General features: G+C 32.3%; 2 protein-coding genes across 2 annotated transcripts; both read right to left on the reverse strand.

The window, feature by feature from the left end:
* Positions 1-9,645: 9,645 nt before the first annotated feature.
* On the reverse strand, positions 9,646-12,952 carry LOC113766006 (protein RETICULATA-RELATED 3, chloroplastic-like). The gene is made up of 3 exons (XM_027310241.1): positions 12,914-12,952; positions 10,630-11,397; positions 9,646-9,738 (listed from the first exon to the last, which is right to left on the reverse strand). The coding sequence occupies exons 1-3, from the start codon at positions 12,950-12,952 to the stop codon at positions 9,646-9,648; spliced, it is 900 nt and encodes a 299-aa protein (XP_027166042.1).
* A 414-nt stretch (positions 12,953-13,366) lies between these two features.
* Positions 13,367-24,585, reverse strand: LOC113766017 (phytoene synthase 2, chloroplastic-like). Its single transcript, XM_027310251.1, has 7 exons — positions 24,252-24,585; positions 23,815-23,865; positions 23,481-23,653; positions 23,165-23,400; positions 22,878-23,070; positions 22,520-22,715; positions 13,367-13,614 (listed from the first exon to the last, which is right to left on the reverse strand). The coding sequence occupies exons 1-7, from the start codon at positions 24,583-24,585 to the stop codon at positions 13,367-13,369; spliced, it is 1,431 nt and encodes a 476-aa protein (XP_027166052.1).
* Positions 24,586-27,630: the final 3,045 nt, after the last annotated feature.

Raw genomic sequence — 27,630 nt, forward strand, 5'->3', positions numbered from 1 at the left:
TGTTGAAAATATGCAGATAGGAGATTGTATGTCCTTTTTTTTTATTTTTCATGTGAGTGGTAGGTCTCAAACCCAAGACCTAGGGGTGCAAACGAATCGGCTCGCAAGTGGCTTGATTCAAGCTCGAGCTGGTCGAGTCAAAGTCGAACTCGTACTCGAGCTCAAAATATTAAGCTCGTTAGCTCGCGAGCTGGTTCGCGAGCTCGAGTATATATATATATATATATTTATTTATTTATTTATTTATTTATTTTAATAGTAAAATTACATAAATATCCTTAATATTTTATTATTTATTAAGAAAAAATTATTTTATTTATTTTTTAAAAAATAATTATTTTTATTTTTTTAAAAAAATTATTTTTATTTTTCGAGTCGAGTTCGAGCTCGAGTTTCAAAATTGTCAGCTCGAGTTCCAGTTCGATGAAATTAAGTCAAGACTCGACTCGATAAGGTCAAAACTCGACTCGACTCGATTCGTTTGCAGCCCTACCAGGACCTCCCCCGATACCACCCAACCCACTCCTCGCCCCTAAAGTGTATGTCTATTGGACAACTCTATAAGTTGATTTTCATCATCTTCCATAATATTTTGTCCATTTGTTGTGTGATGAACTATAAAAAAAAAAAAATTTATTCAGTAATTAAGATCAAGAGAGTTATGCTTATGCAAGAAAGAACCTCAATTGTGTGGTACCTCTCTGTTTAGTTGCACCCAAACAAGAGATACTGAATATGCCAAGGAAATTAGATTTGGAACTTTTGTTTGGCTGGTCCAATCTAGGGATTGAATTTCTTATCTAAGTTTGATTTGAAACTAAAAGGGGCTAAAGGATTCACATCAAAAGCAAAAAAAAAAAAAAATAATAATAATAAAAATAAAAAGAAGCAGGACAAGGACCTAAAAATTCGTAATGAAAAAAAAAGGCTTCAAAAGTCCTTTTCTATTTTTAATTTGCATCAATTCTTGCTTATCGAAAAAGAGCCTTAAATAGGGAAAAAAAAAAAAGAAAATGGGCATCAACTAAACAATTAAAAACAGTTAAAAAAAACAGTGAAGCTCTTAGATATATTTCTTTATTGAAATTATCATATGCATATAAGATAAAAATGATTCTATCCGAGTTTCTTTTTTGCCATTTCCATCATGTCCCGCAGTAGCTGGAGCAGAGGCAATGGTCAGGATTATAGCTGGAGCAGAATCCACGAGCAATTGTTTAGTTTTTGCCTCAATGTTCTTTCAAACATTCCACATTGCAAGGATTGTTGTTACGTGTTTTTCCGGTAGGAATTTTGACTCGACATTCTTGAGTTACTGCGTTCACCTTTGACACTGATCCATTCCCTACATTTGATCATCCAAAAAATTGGAAAATAAAATTTGAGAATATTGTTAAAGGAGGAGGGTAAGAAACAAACATTTTACAAACATTTATCCACATGTCAAGATAAATTGGAAAAGATAATTTGTCTGCAAATGATCTAATTTTTTAACAAACATTTATACACCTATCAAGATAATGACTTGTGTAGTTCCATTTATTAACAAACATTTTTTTCCTCTTCCATTTATTAACAAACATTAATCAATTTTAAGCTAATATCGAATATGGAAATTCAATGCTTACATTAGTAAAAAAGAATGATAAACTTCAAGAGGGTAAGAAACAGGGGGAGAAAAAAGAAAAGGAAAAGACGAGTATGCAGGAAAAATTTTGAATTTTTATTTAAACAAATTTACAATTTAAACTATAGTACTTGAAAACTAATATAAAAAGGTATTTAATGTGACAAACCCTTAATTTAGAATTCTAAAGATGAAATCTACAAAACTTAAACTCCCTCTATCCCAAAATGTTAGCACAAAAAATACACGCAGCGGAAGTAATATTAAAATTTTACAAATAATAAGAAAGGCACAGCAGGAAACAAAATATTTTTCTTCAATTCATTAATTTCCCTTAACTACAAACTTAGTACTCCAAGCCCTTAAATAGAGAAACATAACCACAATTTATATTTTAATTATAATATCAAAACATGACTCAACTTATTTCCTAACCCCATTGTGACGCTAAATCTAATATAATTTCCTAATTACATATCAATTTCTAAAACTATTAAAATTCTATTTATGCTTGGTTTAAAATATGTGAACACAAAATTTTTTGTCATACTCTGGAATTTGAATTTTTTGTGCGTAGTACCAATTCAAAGTGAGTTTCAGCCTTTTTTTTTATGTTGCAAAACAACTTTTGTCCATAACAAATGAAATTCAAGAGGTCCACTAATAAATGTAAAATTTGAGGGAATCCTTAAGGGTAAAAAATTGAACAAGAGGGATATAATTATCCATTTGGGTATGTGACAAATATTTGGGGATAATTCAAAAAGAAAAATATAACATTTTCAAATTTCGACCAGACCACTGGAATATATGACTTCTGAGGGGCTGTTTTAGCAATTTGCCCAGTAAAGGGTATAGTGGTCCATCTAGCGTAACCCTAAAGAGGAAATATACGTTTAAATATCGATTCCGAGTGACTCCAAACGCAAGGAGAGTAGAAGCGGCGCGGCGCAGTCATGGTTTTAGATATGTACCCATTCGGTGCTGTTGGAGGTGAAACATTATTCCTGCAGAAATTTAGATTTGGTGATGTTTTGTGCTATTCTTGTTATGTTTCATGTGCTTGGCATCTTCGAACCAGAAATTAATTAGGTTTTGTGACCACGGTTTCTTTGTATAAGTTGATGGAATTAGTTATTATTGCCTCATGAGGTGAATTAATAGGTATATTTTAGAAAAAATATATGGATGAGATTAATTGTTACTGCCTCGTGAGATAGATTTATAGGATATATTGAAATATTTCGATTGATATATCGAATGGCAAACACATTATTTGTGGTATGACTTTTGATTGCACTTGCCACCACAGCATCTCTCGGTTTCGACTTTCTTGTCTGCCTAACTGATGCCGAATTCACCTCTCTTGCGATCAATGTTAGCTACCTTGTCAGCCAATTTGCATATGACGAAGACAGTTCCTATCTTTACAATATGTTTGCAATTCGTCCTTGTTTCTACCATCTGGATTGAGGCTGGGCTTGTCCAATAGAAATTGTGGCTTGTGCAAAAGAATGTGGACGGCTTGTGCAAAAGAAATTGGATATAAGTATGTTACGTTTTCATTGTTAGCTCTAGGAATTGAGTATAACAGCCATTGTATTAGGCTTACTTTCGGAAAGATTATATTCTAGTTATGCGGAAGTGGAAGGCATATGATGTATCAATATGTTTTTCGTGTGAATGGGAAGCAAACCAATGCTTTATTGAATTTTTTTACATTTTCTTACCTTTTGTACTTTGAAGAATAACAACTCGTGTATGAAATTCATTGTGAATGTAAATTGATTTTTTCCCCCAGCTTAATATGCTATTTTTCCTGCAATTGTTTGTTGAAAAGATCAGCAAAGTTGCCATTTTAATTTGTCGAGATGTTCTTTCTCGAAGACAGAGTTATAATTGACAAAAATAATCTTATTGGAGAGCCGTAAAGTTGACAGTAACTTACCTCGTTTGGATTGCAAGTTTTTATTTTTTTGAAGCTTTTGTAAAAAAATTATACTTTAACAATATTGAGAAATATTAAGAAAAATTTTCTACAAAAATTCGCAATTCAAACAAGGCCACGAACAACCTGTGTAACGCTTACATTTTGTAGCATTTTGTTATATCCTTAATTGTAGTCTGCAGATGTTCATATATGATCATTTTCCTCTTCTATTAGGAGATTCCAACCCTGTATTGTGGGCAAGAATTTACAGTGAATAGATCAGAACCTTCAACTTCAACGCAATGCAAAGCCAATGGAATTGGAAACCTACCCATTGTAGAGGACAAAACTCCCTTAGGAACTCTTAGCTACCCTAGAAGCTACTTGCAAATATTGTGCAAATCGAAACTATAGAAGAATTACCATGTTGTTAATAAATATTTAAACAACAATAACAATAGTAAGATCAATATAAAGTAACCTTAACTCTATTGGATATAATACATGAAGAATGCATACACATTTTATAACCCAAAAATTAAGGATTGTTCCAATTAAAATTTTCATAATCATATCTTAAATTTCAAATTCTGTTGTTCCTTTAGATGCCAACATATAACATGTACCGTCCTCCGTTTACAAACAAAAATAAATCACTTTGTAAAGGAGAAAAAAAAAAAAGCTTCTCTCTATCTCTATAAGTGTTTTTAATAGTGACTGTGGAAGCTAAAAAATTAAAAGTTATATAAAATAAACTAAAGAAAAAAAGGCAACAAAAAAAAAAAAAAACAAAGCAAAAACAAAGCAAAGTAAAAGATGAGTATCTATAACAGTTGTGGGCTTTCTTTTAATAGAATTTACAAATTATACTAACACTAGTATCTAAAATGTAATTAGTGTGAATATTAGAAGATTTTAACTGTCAATTTTTGTCTAAGGTCTAATGGAATCTTTTAAGTATAATATTCTTGGTATAAAGTGTCCCTTGATTGCATTTTTTTTGGGGGCCTTTGGGGGCAAAGTGTAACTATCCCTAATTCTATTGGGTGTTTACTGTAATTAGCCCCTAAATTATTGCTCTAAAACCAAAAAATGGAATTCCAAAAATTTATAAAAAGACTTATCAGGGGCTAATTTAGCAATTTGTCCAACATCTGCGGTCCCTTTGTCCTTTTGGCCATGATGATAAAGGGTACATTGGTCACTCAAACTAATTTTGACATAACCCTAAACCGAAATCTACCTTTAAATATTGATGGCAAGATTCGAAACACAAGCAGAGAAATAGAAGCGGTGCGGTTGTAAGTTCAATCGGAGATGTTGGAAGCTCAATTGGTCTTCAACGATACAGGTATTCATTCACTTTAATTATGAAGGAGATATATCTATTCCGTGCTGCTGGACATGAAACATTACTTTTGCAGAAACTTAGATTTGGCGATGAATTCTGCCGTTCTTGTGTTTCATGTGCTTGGTGTCTTCGAGTGAAAGATTGATCATGTTGTACGACCACGGTTTCTATGTATAAGTTATTGATATTAATTGTTACTGCGTTGTGAGGTGAATTAATTGATAAATTGATATAAATATATATACATGAGATTGATTATTGGGTCGATATATTCCGACTTATGAGGAGGTAACTTAGAAGGAAATGAGTTTATTAGGTATAATAAATTATATATTAACGACTCAACATCAAAGTGTTGCCGAGATCGGAAGGTTGAATATATTCTTATAAATATATGGATGGCTTGTGCAAAAAAAAAATTTGGATGCATCTTTTGTGGAAGAAAGAACTGGGAATCCAGTGACTGAAGATAGTATCGGCGGTGGACTGTGAAAGAAAGAATTGGGAATCCTGTGGCTCAAGATAGGATTGGTATACCCAGAAGCTACGTGTATGTTGACCTAGCCTTATGTCTTTCCAAGCTGGCAGGCTTAGCTTGTGTTTCATTCTCTATAAACCTGTTGCAAAAATCACATCCTTGTTAGTAGAAATTCTTAGATGTACTTAAGCACCAGGTGCATTTTTATGTATCAATTTGTTTTGTATGAATAGAGAGTTGTAATAGATGAAGAACTAGTGCGTGAAATTCATTAAGAACGGAACTTGTTAATGCAAATTGTTATTGTGCCTAACTTGAGTTTCTTTCTACTTAATATGCTAAATTTCTGGAAACCAGATAGAGGTTTCATTTTCTGCAATTCTAGTAAAAAAATCAGGCCAAATGACCATTTCAATTTGTTAGTCCAGTTGATATGTCCTTAGAGATTCGAGTTAAAACTGGCGGAAATCTTGTGATGGCCTTTTACATCTTATATTCTCTATAGCATTGTATGATGGTGAAGAGCCTTTCAATTGTATCATTTTCTTCTTGTTTTGGGACATTCCAACCTGGATGGTGCCTGAGATCATTTAGAACCTAAAGGATAACATAACTAAATATTGAACTCATTCCTACTTGCTAGGCGGTTCTATCAGGAAACTGTTTATAGTAATTGGACCTAAAGCTTCAATTCAATTCAACATAAAGCCAAGGGAAATCGAAGCCTACTTCTTGTGGATTATTTTGTCCTTTGGTCAGTTAAAAAAGAAATTGACCATGAAGTTTGTACTATTCTTATAAACATGAATACAACATTTTCCTGCCTAGTACAAGTGACGGTTTCGATTCTTCTGGAAGGCAGCCTATGTCAAAGCTAATGCCCGAGTAAAAGCATCGTTGTTGGAAACTGCCACTGTATATCAAAGCTAATTTTCATTTATACTTTATGCATTAATCTTACATATAGAGCTAAAAGATGTATCAAGTTACTCGATACTCAGAATTGAGTTGGACTTGGTAAAGGGCTCATTCAAGCTTGATTCGGTAACTAGTCAAACTAAATTTGAACAGTTCGATAACATTTAAATTCGATAAAAAGGTCGTTCAAACTCGGTTCGTTAAATAAACAAGTCAAATTTGAACAAAATTCTAACCTTATTAACATAATCAAACAAATTTGAATATTAAGGTATGTAGATTGATTAGTTCGTTTATACCCGTACTTACATACACTAACAATATATATATTATTACTGTTGGATGAATGATAACTAATTTGAGTTTAAATTTAAAATTTAAGTTTTATATACGTGTCATGAATCCAACCATTATAGTATATACATTTTAAGTGTACACTGATCACTAGTTCAATGAATTTTTGTCAAAAGATTTTTGTAAAAATATTTATTTTTTAATATGAACATGCATTGGGCTGCAAGGATTTTTTGAACATCCACAAAATGCTTGTGGGATTTTCTTCGAGCATTACATAGTTTACGGAGTATTGGACGTGGACAGCGAGCCCAAAACTATAGGCCCATCTGTGCCAGGGGATAAATTGAGAAAGTTCATAATGTAAAAAATAATTATATTTTCAAAACAAGAATTGTTGTTTACACTTTTCCCATGAAAAACCAGTAGTTAATTGACGTGATCAAATTTCAGCTCCAAATTCGAATTCTTTTGTCAAATGGACAAGAACATAGGAGGAGGGCGGCGGGGCGGGGAGATGGGAAGAGATAGATTTGATTACTTTAATTGTTATTTGTAAATACCTTTCCATCATCTTTATAAGCACCGATTAGCTAATTAATCACATTTGCCACCGGATGGGACAAAATATAATTGTCTTATGTTCAATTATTACATGATTGTTATTTATGTTTCGTTTTTTTTTTAACAATACGTTTGGCTGATTTTAACTCTAATCACCACCACGAATCAAAATATATCCTCAAAATCATAAGTCGTTATAAGTGATTCGTCTTTACTAACTAATCCAGCATGTGTTTGGCTTTATATTACATGCTATGTATAACCATAGAATATTGTTATACTTGTGAGTTTTGTTCAGATAGATCATCTCTTCATACAACAACAACAATAATATGTATGTGTGTACATCAAACTGTATGCCATGAAGGATGCCTTGCAAACTTTGAGATAGGAAATGAAAGGGGAAGAGGCATCCGAATTGTATCCTGAAGTCAAGTACACCACAGTTGATGACTACCTTAAGCGATATGCATGATTGATGCCTTAATACTAAGTTATTTGAATTGATATCCGGAAGTTGCTAATGCAACTGCTGCTCTAACGTATGCACAGGTGTTGATAATTGTTGTTATTCAAATTAATTGTGGTTAACTTCTGGTGTAGTGCAACTGTTGTTTAATCATATTCAATAATTATCTGGTATCTAACTAAGTTAATGGTGTATACAGCAAGTGATATTTTGGCATTAATATATGTACATACATACATATAGGGGAGGGATTGTGAGTAGGAGGTGTTGGGTTTAACACCTCCCACTTACCATATATATATATATATATATGTATACATACATACATATACATAGACACGGGTGTGATAAATTAAGTGTTAGTATTTCTTGATCTTTAGTTTCTGTTATACTCAAAAGTATTTTTTATTAGAGTTGTTACATTTTGATTACGGTGCTAATTAAATAAATGAATTATTCTTTGATATGCCCTTTTGATTGAATCCCAATACTGATGGTAATTAAAACAAAAAACTCCCTGTCATTAAATTATTTTACTACCTTGCACTCCATCTGCAATCTTTATATGTGCTACTCAAAGCAATGACAAGATTATTCATTAGCCACACTTTTAAGATTCTCGACATCCCTTTTGATTGAAATCAAATATTGTATGTTAACTTAGGAATAATTGGACTATTTTAGAGATTTATGGTAGGTTTATTGCTACAAGCCTCCCTAGCATTTGGTGTCAGTTGTACTTTACTCTCTATATTTTAAAGCGTGGGGCTGAATCCACACCCCTCTAGTCTAAATTCACACCTTTTATACCAAAATATCTATAAAACCCATACTATTTAGGGTGGGGCTAAATTCACACTCCTCTAGTCTAAATCCACATCTTTTACACCAAAATGTCTATAAAGCCCAAACTGTTTATCAGGATTTCATAGAAACTTTTTCAAACTAAAGCTAACCTTTTCTGGTGGGAAAAAATGGTGCCAATTAAGTTTGTTCCCCCTCCCCCCCCAACTCAATTGCGTCCTTTCATTATTCCTATTCCTTACCTTCTAATATTTACGAACTATAACAGCAACTATTATCATCAGTTGGAGAACTTCGAACTTCTAGTTCCAAGTGAATATGAAATCATTGCCATGATCATCATTTGTTTTTTTTATTTTCAATAGATATTTGAGAATCAAGTATCACTCTTCAATTTTTGATCCTGAAATTTTTATTTTTTTATTATCAGTAATATTTTTCTGGTAAGTTTTTGCTATGTTCTGGTACATTTTAGTTGATGATGATAATTGGCACTATAAGTTTTCGGTATTGGAAGGTAAGGACAGGGGACGATAAAATGATGCAGTAAAGTGGGGAAAAAGATGAACTTGATTAACTTCATCTTTTTCCACCACAAAAGGTTAGATTTGGTATTGAAAAAGTTCCTACGAAATCCTGATAAATAGTGTGAGCTATATAGACATTTTGGTGTAAATGGTGTGCATTTAGACTAATGGGGTATGGATTTAGCTCCACCCTATTTTAAAATAATTTTATCCTGTCTATCGATGAAAATCATAGTTCATCATTCGACATTTCAAAGTATTATCGTGCGAGCAACATGATCAAATAATGACTGAACATTTTGTCACTGTGGTGTGTTCATGCATCACATTACCTGTATTAATGTATTCCCTTGCTATAATAACTGTAAACAACTTAACAGAGTCATTTCAGGACAATCTGAGTTTTGGTATTCTTTGCAAAGAATGCAGAAGTGGAAATGTCAAATTGCACTTTAACTGATCCAGAGATGGAAAAGAACTTAACTTGAAAAAAGAATTACTCAACTTGAGCCCTTTAAACAATGTTAAAACTAAGAACACCCTCCATTCCAGAGGATTTTGAATAACTTAGTAGCCCTTATAACTGGTGTAAGTAGTATCCGTCCAAACAAATCTTATAGATCTCAAAACCACTTAATGGAAGCAAGTGACCTTTATTCTCAAAAAAAGAATTTAATACTTATTCAATAAACATCCAAAGATCTTAACTGATATTTGTCCAATAGTATCCACAAACACGCAATACCTACCAAATCAGAATTAGAATCTAAGCTTCTCTAGACGAAATACACAAATATTACTTATTAAACCAGCTCTAATCTGGCCAGAAAAGACTTTTTTTTTATGTATATTTGATCATGCACAATTAATTTTACTCAAATAAATTTTTGTATAGTATTTTAATTTTTGGACACTCCACCGGCATTGGGCTGCAAAGATTTTCAGCGTACCCGTCGAATGCTCGTGGGCTTTTAGTAAAGTTTCCATTCTTGCGTTTTTTACAGAGAATTGGACATGGACTTCGAATGAAAAACATTAAATGGCTCCGTTTGGATTAACTATTTTTGGAAGTATTTTTGAAAAATTTTACTGTAACAGAGTTTTTAGAGTATATTTTGGAATATTTTTAGAATATATTTTGAAATATTTAAGAGTAGTAGGATTGTTAGAATATATTTTGGAATATTTTTTAAACATTAAAAAAATTAAAACTATTTTTTAGAGTACCTTTTAGAGTATTTTTGAAAAAATTTTATAGTATTTGAAAAACTAATTTTTATAGTCTTAAATAAGACTGAAAGACGAATCAAGTTACTCGATAATTTAGTTTAAGAAAAGCTCATTTGAGTTTGGTTTACTAACTAACCACACTTGAATAACATTTTGTGTTTAATAAACTTTCAAGTTTAGCTCAAGCTCAATTTAATTAGCATGAAAGTGAAATTTTATATATAAAAGGGAAATTTGCCAAATTGGTCCCTAACATTTACCAAAAACACTTTTTTAGTCCCTAACATATAAAATCAACCAAAATTATCCCTCACATTTAAATTGTGATTCAATTTGGTCCTAATGCTCGTTTTGGCTCATTTTTCCAACTAAAAATAGCACGCCTCTCTCACGTGATCATATTTTTAGGGGCAAAACCGGAAAACACATTTCATTACCGGTTGAAAGTAAAAGGATAGGGGACCATCAGCAGGTAAAGCATCTCCAGCTGCAACACCACCTTCCCGGACACCTACCTCCTCCTCCTCCTCCTTGACTAGTTGTTGTTGTTGTTGTTGTTCCAGTTCAGCAGCAGCGGAAAACAGAGAAGGAAGAGGAGGAGCAGCAGCAGCAGCAACCTGTGATCCTGTTAACCTAGCCAGTACGACAAAAGACATCCCTCCAAGGACATTGTTTAAGCACCTCAAAATGACGACGGAGTTTTTGAAGAGAAAAGAGGGAAGGCCCTTGGCAAGCAGAAACTCGATGCCGTTGAGGGCTTGGTATCTGAAGTTGCTGCTGACGCCCATGTGGACGGCCCAGGTGAGAGTGTTCAAAGGCGTCGGAGGAGGCTTGTTGGGGGTCTGGAAATTGGGATCCATCTTCTTCCTCATCTTGATCAGGGCATTGGAGATAGCAGTTCCCACGAGTCCGGCGGCGAAGTCCACGGCTGCAAAGAGGGTGCCTTTGTACACAAAAGTCCCCATCCGACTGAATACGCCGTAAGCCCCCGGCTCGAACATGTGGCTGGGAGGACAGGCGGCGAAGATGGAGGGGAGGCGGCCAGAAGAAGAAGCGCCCCCAGCCCTGGCGATGCGTGCCAGGAGATACATGAGCAGGAAATTGAGAATGGAGCCGACGACGAGGGTGGAGAAAACGAAATCCAGTTCATTAAGGCCGAAATTAAGACGAGATGCCATGTCCCCAAGCACGCAGGCCGTCACACTCTACAGCTTTGTCTTCATCATCATCATCATCACTAACATTTCCAAGTTATGCTTGTTAATTAAGGGATGCAATTTAGGGTTTCTTGAAACTGTAATTTGAGGGGGAAAGGTGAAAAGGGAGTGGTGGTCCCCTATCCTTTTACTTTCAACCGATAATGAAATGTGTTTTCCGGTTTTGCCCCTAAAAATATGATCACGTGAGAGAGGCGTGCTATTTTTAGCCGGAGAAATGAGCAAAAACGAGCATTAGGACCAAATTGGATCACAATTTAAATGTGAGGGATAATTTTGGTTGATTTTATATGTTAGGGACTAAAAAACTATTTTTGGTAAATGTTAGGGACCAATTTGGCAAATTTCTCTATATAAAATATTCAAACTACTTGAATTTGACTTGATAAAAACTCATTTAAGCTCAACTAAAAAAAGTAAACAAGTCAAGGTTGAACATAATTTTAAACTCATCAAAAAAATCAAACAAATTTGAATAAAAAGTTGTTTAGCTTATTTAGACTCATTTACACCCCTAGAGAAAATAAGTTGAAATAGATGAGCGGGAAGGTTGACAATTGACTTTTCGAAAGAAGAATGCTGCATTCACTTTCACCTTGAAAATTTAGTAGTGCAATTGGGATAATGGAGAAGAAAATGGAAGAGGAAGAAAATAGAAGCCTTCTGTGCAAAAGGAGAAGAAAATAGAAGAAGGAAAAAAATTTTTAAAAAAGGAAATTTTCAGCAAGTTTAGTAATAAAAGTTTTTGCTTTCATCAAAAGAATAAGAGATTCGACTACTTCAATTGTTAAGTATCTTCACCACTGGAGGGACAAAGTAATGTTGTTTTATGTATAGTTGTGCACTACTATAGCAATATGTTTTCTTTTGCTTTTCTCAATTATGTAATCTAGGGGCACAGAATAAGCATGCAAAAAAGAATTGGGCTTATAATGAAACTCTGGCATTATCACTCATTCCCTAAATTAATTTTTTTGCAAACAAGATAACTCCAAACTGAGTTTTGATTTAGAATAGATCCTTGTTTTATCTGTCATAAACTCATAATTCACTATTATTAAACATAAATTCATAAAATTCGCACAGATTTTTGTCCGTGTGGATCATCTCTGTAGACTAAATTCGTTAAGAAACATATGAATTATGCACAATCAAACTGAAAATTAGTTGCATACCAACTACAAAGACGTGCTTTGGTATTTGCTCCACAAATTTACGCCTCCTTTCCTTCCTCCTAAAAAGCGTGGATTGACTTCTCCATTTCGCTACAATAAGATAGCAGTAAGAATCACGCCTCTACGCCAACTTCACCCACGCCTTCCTGTCTGTCGCCTTACATCCTGAATCGTAGAGCTGGACCAATTATCCCAGCGCTAGTAACTAGCAAGTGATGCAAAACTTCCAGCCTCATATTTCAAACACTCATAATAGAGTATTATGTTAAAGTGGTTCTATATATGCCAAAAATTGCTTGAACTCTAGCATTTCGGGTATACATGTTTACGCCATATTCACATTTGATGGTTTCTTTTTCAATCTTCATTTGCATATAGGCCTCATTGGCAAAATTTTTTCGAAATAAAACGAAAAATTCAATTTGCTCAGAAGGAAAAAAAAAAAGGAATTTGATCAGCAAACAAGATCAAGATCTCCTCCATTGAGAGTTGTGTCTTATGCAAGAAAGAACTTCAATTGTCTGGCACCTCTTTGCTTTTCTTGCTGGTCCAAACTAGGGATTCAGTACTTTATTTACATTTAATATATCAAAAGCAATTAAATGATTCACACTAAAAGAAGAAAGAACGTAGGATAGATTGGCAGAAAAAAAAAAGAAAAAGAAAGACTTAGAAAGCTATCTTTTGTTGCCATTTGGTCAATTCTTGCTCATCTAACGTAAGCATCACCAAAAAAAAAAAAAAAAACATTAACTGAACCAAGATATCAATGGACATGAATTCTATCCCAGTTTCTTTTTCGCCATTTCACGGATGTCCTTCAGATCACAATGGGGAGAACAACAAAAAAAGCAGAGACACTGGTCAGGATTATAGCTGGAGCAGAATCCACGAGCAATTGTTTGGTTTTTTCCTCCATGTTCTTTCAAACATTCCTCATTGCAAGTATTGTTGTTACATGTTTTTCCAGTAGGAATAATGACTGCACATTCTCTAGTTATTGCGTCCACCTTTGACACTGATCCATTGCCTACATTTGATCATTCAAAAGTTGGAAAACAAAATTTGAGAATATTGTTAAAGCAAGTAACTAACAAAACCCCTAATTACCATTGTCTTAAAAAAAGTCAGTTTTTGCAAGTGTGTCTAAATATATTTTGTTCTATTGTTGGAAATGCGTATGTTAACGGGTAACGTCTGAATTGGACTCCTTTGATAAAGATCTAGAATTAAATTTAATTAGACCTAAAAAAGTAAATTCAGACTTGAACCCTCATGGATTTTGGTATCCAATAGGTATCTGTGGGTAATTTTCTGAACATTCAATGAATAACTAAAGTAAAAGTATTTTAAAAATATATAGAGTTCAAAAATAACATAAATACCATCTAATTTTATTTTCAAATAACAAAATTAATATTCAAGAAGTTGAATGTAATATTATGAACTCAAAGAAAAAATTATTATCAACTATTTCTATTTATCTTTAAAATTTCATTTGCACCCACATCCAATCTTTCATTTGTTTACCTTTATTTTTTCTCCTCTGATCTAACAGTCATGAAATCTTACTATATTCGATCTAATGGCCATAAAATATTTGATTATTTTATAACTTTACTTGTGTGTGTGTACACATACACACATGTATGTATGTATACACACACTATTATTTATTCATACATGAGTCTAAGTAGTGTCTGATTTGGATTTGGATTTGAGTATGGATCATAGAAAATCAGATCTTACTGAAATCCATGACTCTCTTACTAGATCTGGATCAGGATAGAGTTTGAATTTGAGAAATTAAATTCAATCCTATTCAATTATATTGGGTTTGGGTTGGATCTACATAAGATCTAACACATTGACATGTCTAGTTGGAAACTATTTAACTTCTTATTTATTCTTTGAATAGTCTCCTTACAAAGGAATAATTTTACAGAAATTAGAGAAGAAGAAACTACTGGAGAAAGGTTTTATGGAATTTAATTTAAGCTCTTGAAACAATAGTTGGAAACTCTTTTGTAGTCGTTGAAAATGCACATGCCTTGATAACTGAAGTGCATTAAAAATCATAATATTAAAAAGTGTCTATTGTGTCTTCTATGATTCTACACTGTAATCTAATCAAAACTAGTATCTTCCTCGTATTATTCATGAAGAACAGCAAAAACAGACATTTAAGGGGAAAAAAAAGAGAAGTAATGAGATTCTTTACCGACTATGATGAAGAGAAGAACAATCGCAGTTGCAAAAATAGAGTAACTCCTCATGGTTTGCCGTGGGATTTAGGAGGCTGTAGTGTAGAATTTTCAAGTGCAAAAGAAGTAGACAAATTAACATCTAGTCACACTCATATATAGGTTAGTTAACCTAGAAAAAAGTTAAACATGTTTTCTTAATTAGCACCTTCTACTGCTAATTTAGTATCATTAATTCCTTTTGTGTGGATTCAATCTAAAAATAGTTTTTTCTTAAAAAAAAAAAAGTTTAGTCCTTAATAACCGAAATTTCCAAACGTTACCAAAAAATTAGACGATGGTTAAAATTTCCTAACTTTACCAAAATTATAGTGAATAATTAAATGTTATGGACTTCATATTAAGAAAGATTCCCCGTACCTTAATCTTTTATTAACCTTAACAAAGATAGCTATAACTATCTAATAATTAACGATTTTTCTAATGAATGCCCTATGGGCACTTGTTATAACACCAAACTAAAGAAACATCTTTAGAATTGGTGCATTTTACTAAAAATAACGGTGAAAAATTCAATGATCTGAACACCAAATAAACCAAATTGTAAAAAATTAAAGGGCAAATTTCCATTTAGCCCTTTGAAATAGACCAAAGTATCGATTCGGTCCATGAAAGTGAACAAGTTTCAATTAAGCCTTCTTAACTGGAACTTTTGTTCTAAATAGGACCTTCTATCGATTTACATTTGATCAATAACGTTTAATTAAACCTTAGTGGTATAGTGAAATCTAATAATTTTTACTTACTTTAGAGCAATTAACTTCTCACTTAAATGATCCAAAAAGGATAGAATAATACTCTTCTAACCAGATTTGGAACACTGAAAATAGCATTAAAACTTTTTTTTAAAAAGATTAGAAGAGCAATATTTTATCCCTTTTAGATCATTTAGGCGAGAAATTAATTGTTTTAAAGTCCCTAAAAAATAGGTAGGGTTTCACTTTACTACTAAATTACTGTCAAATTTTATTGACCACATATCAAATGGTGAAAAAAGTTTATTTGGAATCAAATTTCCACTTTGAAAGGCTTAATTGGGAGTTAAAATCACTTTTAGGGGCTAAATTGACACTTTGGTCTACTTTGAAAGGCCAAATTGAAATTCAACCAAAATCTAATGAGTTGAATACTAAATTAAGGAAAATTTCCCACTTCTTATGATTTGAATAGAGCATAAAATTTTAAAAAAAATAAAAATACTGTAACAAACCCAATTTTTTTCATCTCTTTGCTTTTCCCAATTTTTTTTTGATCTTTTTGCTTTTCGTAGAAAATCTAACATTCTTGCAAGAAATTGGATCTCCCAAAATGCAAGGCTTGTTTCCCATCAATTTTTCAGAATGGACATTAAAAAAACTACATAGATGCTCATATCTTCTAACTTGCGTAATCAAATTAAATATTTAATGTGTTTCTTATCTTGTAACAAGACATGCATTTTTTCTTTTATTCATTTATTATAAAATTTATCTTTCATGTTTTTCATTTTTAAAGACTGCACATAGGAAATTGTTGTATCAATTGTATGTTAAACTCTTAGTTCATGATTTTGTTTAACAAAATATTATGTTAATGAAGTCACGAAATTCAAATCTATCATGATATTATTCTAGAAAAAAAATATTTGAACAACATAAAAATACAATCTCAAAATTTTCATTTTATAAATATATTTATAGTAGTACATTACTATTATGTTTTCCTCTATGTGAGCATTACTCTTTGAAATTAGGACACTTCTTATTAGTTTTTTTTTCTAATTATTTCAACTAATATCAAGTACCAAACTTCCCTTACACATCATCTCAACTTTGACTCAATTATTTATGTTTTCACTTATTCAAGGGATAATTGCAGAAACCTCCCCTGACTTTTATAAAAATAGCATTGACCTCCCCTATCAATTTTGAAATAGCACTGACCTCCCCTATCAAAAGTTGGAGGCAATTTAATAGGCAAAAGTGGGTCAATTTACTAAGGTGCCCCTGACATGATTTAATTTTACCAAATGAATGTGATGAGTACTTTCATCAAACCCAACAAAACATTTGTTAATAAAAATTACACTAAATTAACTATTTCTGCATAGTTTAACTAATTAACTAATTAACTAAATAACTAATAATCTAATTAATTAATAACTAATAATCTAATTAACTATTAACTAAATAACTAATTATCTAATTGTTAATAGTTATTAACTAATCAAACTATTTCTGCATAGTTAAACTAATTAACTATTAACTAATTATCTAATTAACTATTAACTAATTAACTAATTAACTAATTTCTATTTATCTAATTAACTAATTAACTAAAACTGTTGTCTGTCCGAAACTAACAAACTATTTGCATGTTAAACAAATTAACTAATTAACTGCTTAACTAATTAACTACCTAATTATCTAATTAATTAATTAACTTATTAACTAATTTTTGTTGATCTAATTAACTAAAGTTGTTGTCTATCTGAAACTAACAAACTATTTGCATGTTAAACTAATTAACTAATTAACTGCTTAACTAATTAACTAATTAACTAAAGCTATTGTCTATCCGAAACTAACAAACTATTTGCATGTTAAACTAATTAACTAATTAACTACTTAACTAATTAACTAACTAATTAACTAATTAATTAATTAACTAATTAACTAATTTCTGTTTATCTAATTAACTAATTATCTAATTAACTAATTAACTAAAACTGTTGTCTATCCGAAACTAACAAACTATTTGCATGTTAAACTATATGCAGTACGCATTATCTATTTAAAGTATTGGCTCTTTATGGGTATTTTATTTTCAAACATTTAATTTATGATAAAAAATCAATGTTTGTAAGTAAAATTCAAAAAGTGTTACAGTAATATCAATATTCTTACTTTCAAACATTTAATTTATAGCCCTATGCCCCTCCCTTTTTGTAGGAATATTACTGTAACACTTTTTAAATTTTACTTACAAACATTGATGTTTTTATCATAAATTAAATGTTTGAAAGTAAAATACCTATAAAGAGCCGATACTTTAAATAGGTAATGCGTACTGCATATAGTTTAACATGCAAAAAGTTTATTAATTAGTTAGTTAGTTAATTAGTTAATTAGTTAAGCAGTTAATTAGTTAATTAGTTTAACATGCAAATAGTTTGTTAGTTTTGGACAGAAAACAGCTTTAGTTAATTAGTTAATTAGATAATTAGTTAATTAATTAATTAGATAATTAGTTAATTAGTTAATAGTTAATTTGATAATTAGTTAATAGTTAATTAGTTTAACTATTAACTAATTAGATAATTAGTTAAGCAATTGTCAAGCAAATAATAATTGTCAAGCAAGTAAGGGCAAAATTGGAAGAAAATTCTTATCTCATTTCTACAAAAGCTGTCAAGGAGGTTTCTGCAACGAATTGTTACTGTTCAAGGGAGGTGAATGCAATTTCTAAACCTAGAGGGGAGGTCAGTGCAAATGTCAGAAATCTCAGGGGAGGTTTCTGCAATTATCTCCTTATTCAAATATTCCATTCTTTATACATGACTGAGGGTAGGACTTAAACTAAAACCATAAACTTGAACTATATATATTTAATTTGCATGCATCCAAGCCTATACTTTGACCTAATAGGTTTAAAGAAGAGTCTAAAACTAAGGGTGCATTTGATAAAACTAAAATCTGAAAACTGAAATTTAAAGTCTGAAATATAAAATCTAAATCCATTAAATTAGTAAATTGTTAAGTATTAAATTTGATATATTTGAGTGTATATCACATTAAGTGATAAGTAAATAGCTTATTACTTATTTTTTGGAGCAAATTTTGCCTAGAAAATTCAGTGTCACTTAATGAATTCAGATGTTTTAGTTTTAATTATCAAATGCATCTGAATATGTTAAGATCTGAATACATTAAATTTAAATTATGAATTGGATTATCAAACATGGCATAAGTATAACACTTTTCTATATTGTATATAATAAAGTGCATATTTTAAACTTTGATTTATTTTGCATACTTATATTGGTTAATTAGTTTTCTTTTTCATCTATTATCTTTGGTTGGGATAAAGAAGTTGTCTATTATTAGCAAATTTTAAAGCAACTACACAATCCTAATTATTCTTTTGTTTATTTAGTATCTTCTCTTCATGAATATAGCTTTTTGATGTGTATTCTTTTTCTCTTTCTTTAACATTTCTTACTTACATAGTTCTAATCATATCGCATACTCACAGTGATTATATTTGGAAAATGTTCAATATCTACCAACTAGATAAGAGAACAACTCAAGTTCTCCATTGATGCCAAGTGTCAAGGTGTCATTGTAAGAAGCAATTTTCGTTTCTTTATTTTGGCCATTAAAGAGTGAGAAATGTCTATTTGAGCCTTGGTGTCCAAATTCAAAGGCTTAATAGTTCCTTACTATTTAGGGGCTAATTGGTAAAAATGATTTAATTATTTTCATTTGTTCCTTTTGTTTGGTTTTTAATTGGTGGGAAAGGTCAATTGAATCCTTTTATGAAAACTAGCTCTTTAAATAGTTGCTAACTATTTAGGGTTATTTTTGTACATTTGAAATTATTTCTTTTATAATTTTCTGATCAAATACAAATAGTTGTAGACTATTTGTGGGTCCTTTTATCTCATGGGCTGTTTTTGGATTAATTAAGATAATGGAGTCAGTCTTATTAGTATAACTCATGTTAGACCCGTTAGTTAGTGAAGCACCATAATTAACAAGTGGTTAGTTTAACACTTAGCCCTAATGATTCTCTATTAATCATCATTTTTGGTTGTTGTTTAGCTTTCAGAACCAGAATTTCCTTCCCCTGTCTTTCGGTGAGATACGTACCTATAAGTCTGCAAAATCTTCACTTTTCTACCAATTCCTCCAACAACTAATTGTACTTCCTTTTGATTGCAACACCAAAAAATCCTCCACATACACGTGAAGATTTCTTTTGCCCCCAAAATCAGTTCAGTGATATTTCTTTTCCCTCAAAATCAGCTCACTTTAGGGATGAATCCGGTACCAATTTATCAATCATTTTGGTACTTGGTTTGAATTTAGCACTGAAACTCTCCTCTTTTCCCGGTATTTGATTTGAAGTGATGTTTACTTTCAAAAAAGAATTTTTAATCATGTATGGTACAAGTACAGAAAATATAGGTATGTTTCATTTTCCTCGCGTTAAAACCCTATCTTCGGGCGCTGCAGCCGATCAGCAATCAATCTCTCCATTCTTCTGGATTTCCACCGTATCTCAGAGATGAAGGTGGTCACCGCATATTTGTTGGCCTTGTAATACTCTTATACTAAGGGTAAGCTTTAAGGCGAATTGATTTTGCTATGGGAACTTAAATAAGCAACGATACGCATGGATTGGTTTTGGGACTGTTTTGTGGAATTTTCTGAAAAACATTTTGAATGGCTATTTACAAACCCCATAAGGGAGAATTTCATGAAATTACACACTAGATTTTTCTCATAGATCACAATCTTTTTCATTGTCTTTTTGGATGTTTTTTAAGTTTATTTTGTGAAGGTAAGGATGTAAGTTACTAAAAAAAAGTTATTTGACAAAACTACAAAAAAAAATTAATTCTTTCGTTGTTCATGGCAATTTCAGAATATTGTAAATTCTTAGGTACAGCATGATGAATGAGATGAATTTTTATAGAATAGAACAAATGGTAGGAAATTGCAATAGTAGATGATAATTGAACATAATTTTTCAGACAATTTCATAGATTTCTTAAGTTGATGATTGGGGCTATTGCCTATAGTTCTTTTCCTTTCACTTCAATGGACACATTTTGATAGAAATTTGTACTACTTGATACCATATTGAACTTTTAGTTTTTTCTTTGCAAATGACTCTGTTTTTTAACAAAATAATATTTCTATTTTGATTTAAAATGTAAATGGTCACCCTGAAAGTCAATGAATAATCTGATTTAGTTTGTATTATTCCATTTCTTTCCTTTTTCACTAGTTAATTGTCAATGGGGAAAGCTTGTCGTAAGTTGCACTTTGTTCTTTCTTCTTCTTGAATATTTACATATTCGGGAGGCAGTAATTTCTGTTCATTGAATATTTACAATTGCTCTCAATTATTTAGACAATACATTGTCTGTCTTTGTTTGTTTGACTTTTGAATAGCAAGTGGTAGCAATTTTTGGTTCCTCAACCAAAAAAAAAAATGGTGAGTGGTAGTTTTTTTTTAATTAGTTTTGTAATGGCCCTATCTGAGGGATCCGGTCAAATGGCCATTACAAGCTATGTTTCTCAATCAGAAAATAATGTCGCTATATAAAAGCTTCATTTCCACTACGCCCACCCGAAGGCGTGCTTATTATGCACACATAATTAATCACGCTTTCTTCCTGTTTGCTGAAAGCGTTGACTTGCGATGTAACAAAATTCATCCAGATTTGGATGTACACCCTGTTCTTAACTGATTTTGGAAACTTAATTTTAGCTTTTGATTGTCGGAAAGTTTTTTTTTTTTTTTTTTTGTTCAGCTAATCTTGAAATTTTGATTTTGAATTTTTGCCTAAAAAATCAAAAACAAGTCTTGAGGTGCTTTTGAACATTGGTTCTTGCTTACTTTTCATGCAAACAAAATTACCCTTATATTTTCAACATAATTACTAAATTACCTAAAGATTAGGTAATTTTTTACGTCGAACGTTCTCTATCTTCCTCCTATCCTCATCCCACTTCCAAATTCATCTATATCCCTTCTCTTTTTCTCATCCAACATTTAATCTTCATAAGAAAAGTGACTAATTACTTCAAAATTTGTTTAAGTAGCACAAAAATTCATTTATATAGCATATAAATGTAATCCGATCTTATTTTTTTGTCAAAATCAATTTTTTAACTTTTTCTTGAGAACACCTGTACATTCTTAAAACTACTTTTTTAAACTAATAAACTAGAACACGTGAGTTATTTTGAAAATATATGATTTTCAAGAATCAATTTTACAAAATCAGCTTTTACAAAAATAGAATCAGTTGTGATCAAGCCCATAGATTAAATTATGCCATCTCTCTTTAAGAATAGGATTTAAGAAGTGGGAAGGAGGAAAGGAGATTTGAATCTAGGACTTCTAAGTCCTAGTCTCACAATATTAGTCACTAAACCAAGTCTTCCTCAGTTTAAATTATGCCATCTTCTTGCCGCACAAAGGTGTCAATTGTACCACTAAAGACTACAAGATATTTAGCCTTAATTTGAGAACAGCTAAATATGTCAAAAAGAAAAATTTGTTCTCTTTTATATGTTCAAAGAAATCTTGCACTCCGTCATTTTGTGAACACGTTTATATAATTGGCACATATGGTGATTTTTTATCTTTGTTTTTATTTAAAAATTCCAGATTGACAAGTTCAGAGTATTAAAAGGAAGAAGATGAACAAAGAATTTCTTGCCAGCTGGTGCTTTATATGAAGAGAAGAAAATCTCACCCATGGAGATTAATTCTAAGAAAAAAAAAAACCCCATTTTGCTTGGCACTTTTTTCCCCTCTTTATTTGTGTTTCCTTACTTTTTGATCTTTCAAGTGTTGAAAAGATTGATCAACATGAATTCAAAGACTGACTGACAATAAATTCCTGTTTCATCTGGTTTGCGTATCACTATCAAACGATGGGAGGTTATTGACCTCCAGTTATGTGTTTTTCACATGAAAGATTTGATTGGAAGGCCAAATTGGACATTGATAGAGCTCTAGTATAAGCTTGAGGTAATGTCAGAAGCTTCTTAGCCCTCCCTACATAAGCTCTCTTTGTCAAATTATCATAGGCATTTTCCTCTATTGCATCCAAGATCTTGCGGTATATTATCAAGCATGACCAGACCTGCAACAATCAGACCAAGTAATTACTTGCAAGATGACATACTATCCATTCTTTCTGCGATGATGCAATCTATAATTTGATAATTTTTGTGATAAACTGTAAGTTGATTCATTAATCTTCCTTTTGGATGAGAAAGTTATGCCATCTTTTGCAAGAAATTACCGGCCAACGGCTAGCCTTGTCAAGCTGTGAAGCTCCTTCCTCAGCCTGATTGAAGTAGAACCTTGCGCGTCGAATCTGTTTTTTCATGAACTCTCTCCATCCATCTGTGACCTTTCTTGAGAAGATATCATCATCACATAATGCAAACTGTGCGAGTTCGTCTTGCGGAAGATAAACTCTCCCTCTCTGAGCACTAGCCGGAATAATAAATGATGTTCACCGATCAGAATAAGGAATTTATCAAGAATTGGGGAAGACATACTGTTTAGTAACTGATAAATACTTACTCTTCTCCAACATCTCTGAGTATGTTTGTCAGTTGATTGCCTATGCCCAAAGAAAGTGCTGCATCATAGATGCTTTGACAAGATAAATGGGATTCTGGTGCAATCCCCATTACTGGGACACTCATTAGACCAACAGTTCCAGCTACACAGTAGCAATACTGGTAGAGCTCCTCAAAATTTGCATACCGACTTTTCCATGTGTCCAGTCTCATTCCCTCTATCATGTCCTTAAAAGCCTCGAAATGGAAAAGAATATATGTTGTTTAACAGGTTAAAGAGAAGTCAAATTGTGTTTTCTATCTCAATTATTTAGTACCTTGATGTCCAAAGGGAACTTGTATACAGTATCAGTAAGTGCAGCATCGAGCAAATCGTAGGGGCGTCCATTGAAGATGTCTTCTGTTCTCTTTTCCCATCTATCAAGAGCAGCAGAGCTTAAGTAGACAGCATTGGGGCCATCAACCAGATCATCTGTCCTCCTGCACCAGACTACAGAACAACAATTTCATCGTGAGAAGAAGAAGAGAGCATATATAGGATGTGAATAGATTTGCTTCTGTATGACATGCTACTCAGTACTCAATGGTTAATCTAATCACTATGCTACTTCCATAATTTTTTTGGACTACCAATATTAAACAAGAGCTCACCATAGATAGCCCATATTGCTTTCTGTCTCTCCTCTGTCATTAGCCTTGTCCCTGCATGAGCAACATATATATGAGGCCTAATTTTATGAATTGTTCAAGAAGACAATATATCATTATCTAGTTAGTTACAACAAAAACATTTTATGCAAGAACTTCGGGAAATGGTCCCCAGTGGTGACAAGGTTGGCATGCCATCAATCCTATGCCAGGGACATCAAGGTAGCAAAGTATGATGAGTAGTGAAAATCTCTACACTGATGCACAAAACAAACGGATACAAATTTCTTTTTCTCTTGTCTGCGTTATTTATTTTTTTGTTATTTTCTATGCATCAATTGATCACAAGCACATTTGGGTAAGGTTCGGATTATGCTAATCACCTCCGGTATGTTATTATAACAAAGAAATTTTCAAAGAGAAGGGATTCCTGAGAGTACCTAAGTAGAATGTTTTGGCGTATTCTGCGCAGATTTTCTTGCATCGTTCATATGCTTCTTCAAGAAACATAGGGGGGAACTGAGGTCTTCTGAGAGCATCCTTTCTTGAAAAGCTACTTGTTTGCGATTGCCTCCGGACAATCTCATGTATATGGTGATCACTGTGAGGAATTCCTTGAATTGTCAGTTCTGGAAGGATGCGTTCACCCCTCTTGCGATCAGCTATCAGCACTTCTGCTCTTACGGTTCCTTTTCTGTATCTGTTGGGCAAGAAATTGCCATTGCCACCTTTTACAGAAGGTTTAGCCGGAAAAGAAAATGATGCAGCACACATTTTGGCAAGTTCAACGGTTTGTCTGTCTTTATGGAACTCCCAATCTCAACAACTAAAGAGGAGTTTCTTTTGTGCTTTCTCTCTTCACACTTACAGGCAAATCATTTAAAGGTTATCGAGTACTTTAAACGTGTCTACTTTAGAGTTTCATGCTTAGATGATTCAATAAAGACATGGATATGTATGAACAAAATTGGAAGACTTTCATGCATGGAGTATGGTTTAAAACATGCCTGATGTCACATGCAAAAATTTCTCTGCAGTTTATGAAGGTTGTTATGGTGGTTCGCAAAACTACGTACCAGTACTAGAACTCGATTTGATCAGTCATCAGAAAAAAAAAATTTGCTACTGATAGTGATTGGTGGTTTTCATGGAAACTGCTTGGGTGATAATTAGGCTGATGGTGCATGTAGTTTTGAATCAATATAAAGACTTCAAGATGGTACAAATGCAATAGCATTGGATTGGAGCATCATTTTATGTACAAAAAAGGTTCGGAGTTGCTTAGGTGATAATTGTTTTCAGTGTATTCGTCTTCTTTTGTCTGCTTAAATGAGGATCTTGGCCTTCTTCGATACCTTCCCCAAACAGTTGATCTTCTAGAGTCTCTCTAATCTTAGTTTTATGAATGGCTTGTGCTGCCATGTGGAGGTTAATTTCGAAATATACAAACCGAAAGTGACATGACAATGGAGTCATTGTTGGAGTCTTATCGTTTCTCCACACTCTGAATTCGGGATTCTTTTGTTATACGGAGTCATTTGATCTCAACATGATGGATTTTAAATTAAAATGCTTGCAATGAACAGGTTTTTTTCCTAGTAAAAACAAAATTAGAAAGTGACCTGGTGAATGGGATGTTCTTGACAAACTTTAGGTATCTTTTGTCTTGTTTATGTATTTTATAACTTCATAACAGGCAAATGCTATAGTTTTCAGGGCTTTTATGCATAAAAATCTGTAACAAGAGTGACATATTTGTGGCTCATCTTACTCATTTTATAATTGTTGTATCTTATCACTTAGGCCGCCTTGTGGGAGATTACACAAGCAGGGAAAACGAAAGTTGATAGATACTGTATTTGAGAAAAATGCAGCTTTGGTATCCAAACTTTGACAGATGAATAGTTTTAGTCTCCAAATTTGGACGAAAACAAATCTGGTACCCAAACTTTCAACTTTTAAGCACATTTTGTACTCTTGATAGATTTTTTTTCCAAATTGCTACTCGAAAAAGTCACGTGATAGTCATATGTCTAACAACTATTAATAAAAAATTGCCAAAAAATTTAAAATATCCTTTTGATAAAATTATTAGTTCTTAAACTTAGTATTTAGTGTCATAAAGGTATTTTACTTGATAAAATTATTAATTCTTAAACTTAATACTTATAGTGTTAAAAAGATATTTACGTGACACTTAGTGTCAGAGGAAATTTTTACATTTTTTATACAATAGTTGTCGGACATATGACTATCACGTAACATTTTTTGGTAGTAATTTGGAAAAAAATCCGTCAAGGGTGCTCAATGTGCTCAATAGTTGAAAAATTGGGTACTATATTTGTTTTTGTCCAAAATTTGGGGATTAAAACTGCTCGTGTGTCAAAATTTGAGTACCAAAATTGCATTTTTCTCTACTGTATTTTTTAGAGACCTTAGGTATTTGGTTAGGGGGAAAGATTTCGGTGGGCAATCATCAATCATGGAGTACCACTCTTGATTCAACACCCTTTTGAAAATGCTTGAGATTAAAAGAAATAAAAATACAGTTAGGCTCACTAGACCAGAGCATAAATTCAATGTAGAAGGATTTCAGAAGATTAGAGTGATGGAGAACATGTAGTTAGCTAGTCAAAGGGTGAACACACAAGGGTCTACTTGGTTTAGTGGTCAAGACACTTCAACTCTGGTCTTTGAGCAAATAATACACCATCCCATATGGGAGTTCATTAAGGTATGAACCATGTCATCAAATTGGACTACTTCTTTATACTTCCTCTTTGGAAAGTGAATCAAACTCTATTATTTCTCCAAATGAAACAAAACAAGAATGTTCATTTGTATACATATTGCTAATTAGGAATATTCCTCTTTTAAGGGAACAACAAATATGCTTGCACAACCATGCAAAACCTGGCATTAAACAATCAAAATGCTGGACCGTTTGGAATCTGACGATTCATCATGTGGCTTGTTGATTGATGATACCATTGTCTTATGTCAAGATTTCATGTGTTGGGAAGTTTCATGAATTTCTAGGTCATTTAATGTTCCTGCTCATAACTTTGCTAAGTATGCTGTTAATCTTTCAGATTCTTGTATATGGAGAAACTCTCCTCCATCTTTTATTTGTTTTGCACTTGTTGCAAATTCGATCTCATGATTAATAAAATTATTCTATTTTATTATCTAAAAAAAAAAATCAGGTGATGTCGTTCATACTCTTAATTTCTCGTCCCTCCTTACTTTCTATTACTCAGAATCAGAAACATAGATTTTATTCATATCTTAAACTCATAGTTAACACTTAACTCGATTGACAGGGCAAATAGACTAACCAAATTGTTTCCTCTTCTAATACTTAGAATCAGAAACTTAGATTTCATTAGTATCACAAAACCCGTGGTTAACACTTCAGTCGATTGACAGGGCAAATAGACTAACCAAACTATTTTGATATTTGAAACTAGCATAGCTCGCTAAGAGCTCGTTCTGGTTTAATTGACCACCTAATGAAGTCAAACACAAACAATATTTAAAGTTTTAAAACTCAATTCAAGTTTATCTTGATTAGAACAAATTTGAAATTATATTTTAAAAGTTCAACTGATTTAAACTCGACTTGATAAAAAGTAGATTAAGTTCAGTGCGATACATAAACAAGGAGTTTAACCGTAATTTTCAAACTCATTAAGCAAGAAAAACAACCTCGAGCCTGCCTTGGGTTTGATTAGTTTTGTTTACAGCACAAAGGTTGAATGAATAGAGAGATTTTTCCTACCTTCCAAAATTGATGCACATACTTCACCCTACCTCAAT

This window comes from Coffea eugenioides, chromosome 1 (genome assembly GCF_003713205.1).
Source record: "Coffea eugenioides isolate CCC68of chromosome 1, Ceug_1.0, whole genome shotgun sequence".
NCBI lineage: Eukaryota > Viridiplantae > Streptophyta > Magnoliopsida > Gentianales > Rubiaceae > Coffea > Coffea eugenioides.

Excerpts from the sequence above, each read along its gene's own strand:
- LOC113766006 (XM_027310241.1), bottom strand. The coding sequence starts at position 12,952 with ATGAAGATTGAAAAAGAAACCATCAAATGTGAATATGGC. Across the intron at positions 11,398-12,913 it reads CCATCAAATGTGAATATGGC|AGTGTGACGGCCTGCGTGCT; the intron begins GTAAACATGTAT and ends ACAAAGCTGTAG. Across the intron at positions 9,739-10,629 it reads TATCCTTTTACTTTCAACCG|AGAAGCTTAGATTCTAATTC; the intron begins GTAATGAAATGT and ends TATTTCGTCTAG.
- LOC113766017 (XM_027310251.1), bottom strand. The coding sequence starts at position 24,585 with ATGTGTGCTGCATCATTTTCTTTTCCGGCTAAACCTTCTGTAAAAGGT. Across the intron at positions 23,866-24,251 it reads CGCCAAAACATTCTACTTAG|GGACAAGGCTAATGACAGAG; the intron begins GTACTCTCAGGA and ends TTGCTCATGCAG. Across the intron at positions 22,716-22,877 it reads ACAAGGCTAGCCGTTGGCCG|GTCTGGTCATGCTTGATAAT; the intron begins GTAATTTCTTGC and ends TGATTGTTGCAG.